General features: G+C 53.8%; 2 protein-coding genes across 2 annotated transcripts in view; both read right to left on the bottom strand.

Annotated features, from left to right (window-relative positions):
* Window positions 1–81: 81 nt before the first annotated feature.
* DHRS13 (dehydrogenase/reductase 13) lies at window positions 82–2,339 on the bottom strand. Its single transcript, XM_057371907.1, has 5 exons — window positions 2,165–2,339; window positions 1,960–2,078; window positions 1,199–1,322; window positions 810–1,121; window positions 82–417 (listed from the first exon to the last, which is right to left on the bottom strand). Exons 1-5 carry the CDS (start codon window positions 2,289–2,291, stop codon window positions 98–100), a joined length of 1,002 nt encoding a protein of 333 aa, XP_057227890.1. The 5' UTR covers window positions 2,292–2,339; the 3' UTR covers window positions 82–97.
* A 1,100-nt stretch (window positions 2,340–3,439) lies between these two features.
* PHF12 (PHD finger protein 12) overlaps window positions 3,440–9,772 on the bottom strand; it is a 32,147-nt gene continuing 25,814 nt past the window's right edge. Inside the window, exons 12-15 of the mRNA XM_057372009.1 lie at window positions 7,847–7,948; window positions 7,214–7,296; window positions 5,223–5,361; window positions 3,440–4,608 (exon numbers count right to left, since the gene is read on the bottom strand). Of these exons, the coding sequence (XP_057227992.1) occupies window positions 4,274–4,608; window positions 5,223–5,361; window positions 7,214–7,296; window positions 7,847–7,948 (659 nt within the window). The 3' untranslated portion in view covers window positions 3,440–4,273. The remainder of the gene's footprint in view (window positions 4,609–5,222; window positions 5,362–7,213; window positions 7,297–7,846; window positions 7,949–9,772) is intronic.

Below are 9,772 nucleotides of genomic sequence, written 5' to 3'. Positions count from 1 at the left end.
CAGGGCACGGTGGGCGTGCAAGGGCCGGCGCTCCTCGCTCACCCCCATCCCACACCCACACAGGACTCCCCGGGCTCCCTCGTCACCACCATCACCTTTATTGTGCCGCGGGTTCCCCTTGATGTCCCTCCTGATGTCCATCCTGGTGTCCCCACGCCATCCCCGGCCCCACCAGCCGCTCGCTGCCCTCCCAGAGCGCCCATGCCAGGCGGTCATCGCGCCCCGCTGGCCACGGCAGCTGCGGGCCACAGTCGGTGAAGTAGCGGCCACTGAGGGGCTCGAGGCCTTCCTGCGTGGCACAGTCCAGCACCACCTGGGCACCCTCGGACGCATCCAGGAACAGGAGCCAGGCCAGCGGCAGCAGCAGTGGCTTCAGCCACAGCGGAGCGTGCCGGAACAGYGAAGTGTTGACGAACCCTGCGGGAGATTGGCACATGTGGAGTGTCCTCCGTGGAGTGTCCCCCGTGGAGTGTCCCACTTGGGGCATCCCACTGTGTGACCCACTGGATGGAGATGGCCACGGTGGCCACTTACACAAGGGAACACATTCAAAGGGAGATGCCATGCAAAAGGACACACATGAAAAGGGACACGCTGTGCACAGGGACACCTCTGTGAAGGGACACACCATCTAAAGGGACACGCGCAGAGGGCTGCATCGTGCGAGGGGTCGATGCTGCCCGTGCAGGAATTCCCTGTGCAAAGGCTGCAAAGCACGGGGCCACCCCCCTCAGAGGGACACAGAGGGACACAAAGGGACACGAAGGGACAGATTCACAGACAGACACCAACGGGGAGCTGGGTCCTACCTGGGTGCACGGCGTAGCAAGTGACCTGCGTGCCCTGCTCACGCGTGGCCAGCTCGCGGGCGTGCAGCACGTTGGCCAATTTGCTGTCACAGTAGTCCTGGAAGGTGGAGAACAGCCCCGAGGGCGGCCGCCCCAGGGACTCGGGGTGCAGGCGGCCAGCGCAGTGGGCGCTGGAGGCCACGATGACCACCCGGCTGGGAGCACAGCTCCGCAGCCGCTCCAGCAGCAGCTGGGTCAGCAGGAAATGGCCCAGGTGGTTCACCTGGAAGGGGAGGCTGAAGCCGTCCTCTGTCGTGCCCCCGGCGCTCACCCCTGCGGAGTGAGGAGGCAATGGCAGCCCCTGGTGGTGCCCCGTGGGTGCAGAGGGGATTTGGGGTCCCGGCACTCACCCGCATTGTTGATGAGGAGGTGCAGATGGGGCTCCTGGAGCAGGAAGGTGCTGGCAAAAGCTCTCACGGAGCGCAGGCTGGCCAGGTCCAGATGCATGAACCGCACCTCATCATTCCCCGTTTCCTGCGGACACAGCAGGGCCTGGGGCAGGGCCGGGGGAGGGCCAGGGGGGTGCACCCTGCTCTGGGTTGGGGCTGGAGCCAGCCAGGGGCAGGGGGATGTTCTGGGGACTGGATCTGGCCCAAGGGCTGCAATGTGCTGGCACCTTTCAGCATGGGAAGCTGTGGCTACCCCCATGGCACAGTGTGCCCCTCCTTGGAGTATCTCAGGGTGCCTGGAATGTCCTATGGGGGTCTCTGAGGGGTTGTTCCTGGGGTGAGCCATGGGGGTCTCCTGGAGGTTTCCTGGACGTACCCATGGGGGTGTTTTGGGGGTTACTCATGTGATGCTCAGAGATGTCCTGTTGGGTGTCTCATGGACATCGCTGGGCTGCTAGGGGATGCCATGGCAGTGTCCTCAGGGTGCCCGTGGAGGTGTCTGGGGGTGCTCATGTGATGTCCAGGGGGTACATCGGGGGTACCCTGGGAGTCTCCTGGAGTTGCCCATTGGGTGCTGTGCCCCGTGTCTGTGCCACGGGGGTACCCTGGGACTGTCCTGGAGCTGCTCGGGGGGTGCCGGGGTGCCCTGGGGGTGCCATAGGGGTGCTCGGGGCTGTCCCGCGGGTGGGAATGCCGGGGGTTCCCGGGGTGCCGGCGCTCACCCTGCGGATGCGGCTGGCGGCGGCCTCTCCCCGCCGGGCGCTGCGGGTCGCCAGGATAACGCGGGCTCCGCACCGGGCGAGCTCCAGCGCCGTGGCCGCGCCGATGCCGCTGCTTCCCCCTGCGGAGCGGAGCGCGGGGGTGAGCGGGGGCAAAGGCCGCACCGGGGCCGGTGCCGGGTCCCTGGCGGTCGCTGCCGGCGCTCACCGGTGACGATGGCGGTGCGGCCGCGCAGCTCGGGGCGGGCGTGGGGCCGCGGGGCGCTGCGCAGCCCGTGCCGGAGCAGCGTGTACACCACCAGCAGCACCCCCACGCCCAGCAGCGCCCACCCCATCCCGCTGCCGCCGCCGTTCCGGGCGGCCCCGATCCGGCCCGGTCCCGCCCCGCCGCGGCCGCCCCGCCCCGCTCCCGCCTCCCCACGTCCCGCCGGGACNCCATCCCGCTGCCGCCGCCGTTCCGGGCGGCCCCGACCCGGCCCGGTCCCGCCCCGCCGCGGCCGCCCCGCCCCGCTCCCGCCTCCCCACGTCCCGCCGGGACCCACGGGCGGACGGGGCAAGGTCCGCACGGCTCCGGGCGGCGGCGGAGGTGGATTCGGGGCGCCGGGAGGAGCAGAGACAGAGAGAGGGTGAGTGCGAGCCAGCGCTGCCCCCGCCCCCATCAATACCCCGGGAAACCGGTCCTGCCCCGAGGGGTGGGAGGTCATGGAATCTCAGGGTGGTTCCGGTGGGAAGGGACCATCGGAGGTCATCTAGTCCAGTCCTCTGGGACACTCAGAACTGTGTCGGGGTAGCTGATTATCTCCAGGGGTAGGGAATCCACCACCTTTTGGGCAGCCTGTTCCAGTACTTAGGCACCTGCATGGTAAAGAGGTTCTTCCTCATGTTCAGGTATAACCTCAAGCTTCCGTTGCTCCTGTTTCTGCCCTTTGCCTCATTCTATTGTTCAGCATCCCTGAGAAGAGCCTGGCTCTGTCTCATCCTCCAACACCCCCTTCAGGTTCATGTATTTGAGAATAAGATCGCCTTAGTCTGCTTTTCTACAGGCTAAACAGTCCCAGCTCCCTCAGCTTTCCCTCTTAAATGAGGTACTTCAGTCCCCTGATCTTCCAGGTGTCTTCCAGGACACTTTCAGGCTATGTCTCTCCTGTCCTGAGGAGCCCAGAACTGGATGTGCCACACCCCTGAAAACGTTTGAGGTGAGGTTGGGCCACACCGAGTTAAAGATGTCCCGGCTCATTGCAGGGGTTGGATGTGATGACCTTCAAGAGTCCCTCCCMCCTGAACCAATTCCATGATTCAATCACCTTCCAGTCCTCACCCTCTTCCCTGCCAGCATCCTATCAGCATCCTTCCCCATCCCAGGCAGGACATCAGGGTCCCTCCAYCCCAYCCCAGCCTTGTCYCCCAGCTCAGGCTCCTCTGCAGTCAGACACTCTGGGGAAGGCTCCAGGTTGTGGTGACACGAGTGAAGACAGACAATCRAGAAAACAGAATGTGAAGTATTTTTTTTTTATATACAGAATACAGGAAAGTTTCTGTAAAGTCTAAAACGTTACAATTACTATGTACAGTGGAACTAGCTGTTCTGCTGCGGGGAGGTGGCAGAGAAACAAAAGAGACAGACAGGTTACGACAAACGATCTGCTACAATAGACAATTTGAGGAACRTCATACCACATGTAGCACTGTACACAGCTTTAAAACATTGAAAAATGCCATCACTGATGTATTTACACAGAATCCAACACTTTTCCTTATTTGAAATAAAAAATAGGATGGACACCAGGAAAAGAACTCATTTCTCACTGCCTGTAATACACAGTAGCTACTTGTAGTGCAACCATAGCAGGGAGGGATGGGAAAAATAACTGTGGGAAGAAGAGCGCTTCTTTACATTAAATAAAACAATGATATTGTATAGATTTGCTGTATGAAAACTGTATTTCTCTTTTAATATAAAACTATTGTCACTGGCACAAAATAGAACAAGTTTCTGATTATTTTACAACTGCATGGGAACTATCTGTCAGAGAGAGTCCTCGAGTCAGACAGCGGTCACCCCTCGCTCTGACACGTCCTGCTCTCACTGCAGTTTTCCTTTTAAAATGAAATGTATAGTACAAATATATGTGCAAATGCCCCTAAAACTTGAGCAAAAAAGAAAAATTAAAAAAAGTTAAACGTTCTTCATGCAAACGGCGTGTGAACAGTCTCTGGGCCGACACAGAAAAATCCCACCTCGGTTTGTACATTTTTGCATTGTAAAGAGTCTTGAGGGCGTTTTCCTTACTCCAAAAAGCTCTCTTCCTAAAAATTCCTAGGGAACTGAGTTGGACCGCAGCACGGGCACCTGGTGGGGTTTCAGAGAAAGTTTCTCCTCCAAGTCCATGTCTTGTACTAAGGCAGTGTCCCCCTTGGGCTGTTTGGTCGCAAATTCGGTGATGCTGAAAACGAACTGCAGGCAGCCCAGCTTGATGTAACTGCCGTGGTGGAGCAGGGCCGTGCCCTCCCAGCCAGCCCCGCTGCCCCCGATCAAACTGGAGCTGCTGGCTTTGCAGTTACAGGGTTTCCGATGCTGCCCTTGTGCCTGTGAATTCATCACAGCGGCTTCTTCATGCGCCTCCTCTTCCTGTTTTCTGCTTTTATGTCGTTCTGGAAAAGAATAAAAACGTGGTAAGGTTTGGGCAGGTCAGCAGCAGCTTGTTTTCATCAGCAGGGGTTACTACTGAGGTGCCTCATGGGTAAAATCCTCCAGCCAAGAGGGATTTCAGTCTGCAGTGAGCAGACGATCAAAGGGAAACGGGATCTCCTCACAGCCCTGGAGAGGTTGAGCCATTATTTATGTATCTATTTTGGCAGCCCAAAAAGAGGAAGCTGATCAGGTGGAGTGCAGGAGTGAGCCATGCAAGGACAGAATGCCTGCAGCACAGCCCAGATCTTCTCCCAGCCWGGGAAGRGAGGATGTGCATGGGGAAATACCTYGGGCCTGCTCCAAACCAGTTGCTCACTGGGACTTGAGTTTGGTAACTCCAGCAGTGGAGGCTGGAGTGGGGTTGAGGTCAGAGCACAGAYCTCCCCAGGCTATGGAGAAAGGTCTTGTGTAACCCCCACATGAGGCCTGAGGAAAGGCTTCMCTTTTTGCACGGGATGTATCAGCCTGTGCAGAACAAAGGGCACCGACAAGGAATTGGTTYCCATCCTCTCCTGCCCCCTCTCACTTAACTCCCTGTGGTGGTACATGGGGCTGGTGCTGCCTCAATACTCACTTATCACACTCTGCACTTTGGCAACAATACTGCTGGGAGGAGTGGGTGTCATCTTCTCCGAGAAGTCACACGAATACAGAACATTGTCCACGGTCGTCCCATGCTCACTGTAGTTCAACAGCTCGTAATGCTTCGTGTTCTGAAAGGAAAGGGAAGAGGAGGCAATCAGGACATTAAGTCATAGAAGGGTTTGGGTTGGAAAGGAGCTTAAAGACCACCTTGTTTCAGACCTGTGCCATRGGCAGGGACACCTTCCTCTAGCCCAGGTTGCTCCAAGCCCCAGCCTGGCCTTGGACACTGCCAGGGATGGGGCAGCCACAGCTTCTCTGGGCAATCTGTGCCAGGGCCTCACCACCCTCACAGCGAAGCATTTCTTCCTAATATCCAATCTAACCCCACTCTCTGTGAGTCAGTAGGGCTTCTGCCCCTACACCCCTCTGGTGCCCTGAAACACAACCCCTGCCAGTGATGGTTAAATAAGCTGTTAAATATTTTCCAGCTTCAGAGACCATGAACCTGATCCCTGTGCTCACAGAACCACCAGCCTTTCACAGAGGAACTGCTTCCTGGCAGAGAACGAGGGCCAAAGGGAAGTGAGTTTTACCTACTGCATTTGGACCAACACATCTTTTGGAAACAGGATATTCAAGTTGATGCTCACAAAAGTGAGCGTTTTACAGGCACACCTGATGCAAGCCTGGCTCGAGACCTGTGCCTAGCAGGAAGAGATGAGCTTTGGAAAGCAGGCACAAGATGGCAAGAGGGATGCCACGTGCTGCAGCAGCCTCAGGACAGAGGCAGTCTGGGATTCACAGGCCTTGTGCAGACGCTGAAATGCCAGCAGACATTACCGTGACAYGCAGCATTACACAAGCGGCGTCACGCTCAGCTGAGCTTTGTGGAGGATGCTGGCAGAGCAGAGGAGATTTCAGGTTAGCTCACAGAAATCATCTGAGAGCTCAAGACCTCGTCCCTCAGGGACTACAGGGTTTAATCAAGTTACAAAAACTCCTTGCACACAGGGGAGGACGTTTTGAAATAACTTGCTACACTGCAGAAGGAAAACCTGCAGAGAGAGCTCCAGGAAGGGGAATTCTTCCTCTCCAGAGTGACCGCAGCCAGAGGAGAGCTGCTGGAGGGTCAGAGGTCARTGCCTAGAGCCTGATTTATGACTGACCACTGTGAAGAGATGCTTCCACACAGATTTATGGTCAGGATCCCATTACTGARTGTGTTCAGCAGCTTGCAGGGCACTGGAGGAATGGCTAAAGCTGGCTGTGGGTTAATCCTGGGTYCTGCTCCAGAGCTGGTTGACAAATGGTGATATAAAAGACTCGATCTTGCTTCAAAGACTATTTCCATGCTAGGAGACATCTCCAGCAGTGCTGTTACTGGCAGGCCTGCTGGTCTGTTTACTTCAAGAACAAACTAATCTCTGGGCTGTAGTTAAGTAGGAACTGTAGGTTTCTGTTTATGCTGTGAGCTTAACTGAAGTTTTAGCTAAATAAATAATTTATAGAGTACTGCAGACGGTATGAATGCTTTGCTCCCCCATCACAACCTGAAAACAAGGGACTCAGAGCAGTTGCCTGGTTTGTTCCAGCCAAGGATTGGTGTTGACAAGTAAAGTTTAGCCTTTATTAACAACACATCCAGATCAAAAAGCATCAGACCATGTCTATGTCCTTTTCTTTCCCTAGACGCCAGCAGTGACAGTGCTGACTTGTAGCCAGTCCTTGCCCACAGGCAGTTAGCTCAGAGAAATCGTGCTGGCAGAGCTCTGTGTTTCAGAAAAGGGTTTGACAGAAAACACTGACACAGCCTCCACCGGAGTAAAACCATTCACAGCGCCGGCTCTTACTTTGTAGTCCACAAAAGGAACACCACACAAAGACAACCTGCTGCCTGCATCTCCAGCTCCCACTGCCATGCACACCAAAAAAACGAAAATAATAATAATAATGAAAAAAAAAAATCACTCAGGCACTCACCTCATCATAGAATATGCAGGCATGTTTGCCAGACACATAGTTACAGTGACCATAGCTTGTAAGGCACACATCCATATCAGCGCCTGTCATGGGGGAGGACAAAACAGGCTCAGTTCGTATTGGAAAAAAAACAAAACTGTCAGGCAGCAGAGAACAACAGACAGAATTAAACTTCAATTAGCAAAACAACAGGGGAGCAACTGCTTTTGTCCTGCTCCCAGGACTGCATGAATAATGCTGCGATAAGCCATGAACAAAGTTTCAGTGGGGGAAGGGAGCCAGCAGCTCCACGGATGTTGAAGAGCATTTCACTGCTCCTGGGTCTACCCAGAGCACCAGAAGAATCTGAGCAACAAGAAACAAAACCTGCAAGCAAACCGTAACTCTCCTCTCCATCAGTCAGGCATTAAAACTCCAGGACAGCTGTTCTAGTCATGACACCAGGTGACAGAGCTGCCACCCACACAGATTCAGGCAGATTGGGGATTTCCACACTTCTTGGTAGTGCARACTCCCAGTACAAGTGGCCACAATGAATTTGTTTCCTTTGACACCCACTTGGCAAACACTTCAGGGAGGGTCAGGGTGAACCACCCTGATTCTGAAAGGTCAGGGCAGGAAAAAGCTACTCACCTGTCCCAATGTAGAGGGTTCGATAGCACATATTGACTGCACCCCCCAAGCCCATCAGAGGATAGAACACCGCCCGGGCTTGCACTTCCTTTCTTTCTTGCGCTGCAAGATAAAAAGRAATCACTTGAACAATGTTATCAGCTGGGAAAGCTGCTTGACTCCAGTGTCCCCAGCTCAGAAAGCACAGATCCTAAGGAGGATGGAGTCAGCTTTGGCCTAAGCACCAGTTCCCAACCCTCTAGGAATGTTTGTGCTTTAAACCTCTTCTTGCCAGTCAGAGAAAATTGCTTTCTCTGATAACCCACACAAGCCATGCAAATGGGGGAGCATTAACACCGAGTGTGCACAATGGAGCCACCATGCTGAGGAACACACAAGCTTCCTACCACTGGCTTCCTTCTTAATCCCTTACACTCTTGGAAATCAAATCAGTCTTTGCTCTCAAAGTGCCACTTAAAAAGAATYGGTGCTGGTGAATTCACCAATTTAAAAGCCATGATTTCACTTCCAGTGAAGCTGCAGGAAAAACACCTGGGCTGAAAGGGGCTTGGCCAGGGACTAACCCAGCTCCMAGGACAGGATGATTTCCTGAGTGAACTCTTTTATCCTCAGGTCAGTCCCTGTGGTACACGTGACAATGGCTGGTCAGGGCTGAGCCTCCAGAGCAGCTCCAAGTTCAAACCACACACTCACATGCCCCCATTAACTGAACAGAAAATCTCCTGTRGAACAGATATTGAACTCCACTGGGCCACATAGGCCTAGCCAGGATTTCAGCACCATCCTTTGAAGGAAAACCCCTTATAAACTGAGTTTAAGGCTCTCCTGATACCACATCTGCAGGACAGCATTACACCAAGAGGGTGAAATCAAAGATCAGAAYATGAGGATTATGAGAAACTGTTTTCAGAGGAGCCTACATCAAGAATAGCAGCCACACCAAGTGTCATCAYAGGTTCCACTTCTGCCTGGCTGCCCTGCACGAGTCCTTTCAGCTGCCTGGCTCTGCAGGACTCACTAAAGCCTTTGGATCTAACATTTCATCAGCAATGCTAAGCAGCCAGYTGGATGCATCATTCCTGCCCAAAAAGGGTGATGGGTAAAGACAGCACCAATCTGCCTTGAGAAAGGCAGACTGCTGAAGAATTCCAGACCAGGAAGGCAGCTCATACCACAGCCTGCTGCTGTGTCCTGCAGCAGCCATCACAACAAGACTGACAAAGCATTTAGGGAATGCTGTGATGCTATAGCAGGCAAGCACAGAGCTTCAGAAAAAGATTACTGACTGACTTCTAAAGATCTTATCTGGGATATTTACCCCCAGGCCTTGCAGAGGGGGAGCAGAGAACTGCTTCCACAGCAAGGCTGTCCAGTTAGGGCTTGAAAGCAGATTAAACTGACTGTCATCATGCAGAAGAACATGAAGCCATGTTCACCCTGCAGCTTTAGGTGACAGTAAAAACAAAGCCAAAGCTGAACTCAGGAATCTGGAGATTTCTAAGAGAAACAAAAGTTGTTTTCCGTTACTTGCATTAGTCATATTTAGTGGTTTCARCTTGACAGTGACATTCTGAATAGGCAATGACAATGTCACACATAGATTCKGTGCCCCAGTTCCTCCTGTTCTTGTGCTTGTCTCATAAGCAACTCCTYCAGGAAGGGAGAGCAGGAATCCAGAGATTTCTCTTGCCCATCTCAAAGGTAAGGATACAAAAAAGCCACCAAGCACCTCAGATGAACCTTCCTATCTCTTGCTAATTCTTAGATGAATAAAACACGACTTCACTAAACATTTTCAGCAGAAAATCTGAAGTTACTGCAAGTATTCCCACTGCTGAAATTTATAAATAATTAAGTAGAGGAACCTGAAGAAGTTTCTGGTCAGTGGCTATTCAGAGCAGGGGGATAAGAGGAAAGAAAAGTGAA

This window comes from Malurus melanocephalus, unplaced genomic scaffold (genome assembly GCF_030028575.1).
Source record: "Malurus melanocephalus ecotype Western Australia unplaced genomic scaffold, MMel_1.1 scaffold_162, whole genome shotgun sequence".
Lineage (NCBI taxonomy): Eukaryota > Metazoa > Chordata > Aves > Passeriformes > Maluridae > Malurus > Malurus melanocephalus.
Note: the sequence above shows the minus strand (reverse complement) of the source record. Positions and strands in the feature narration are given on the sequence as shown.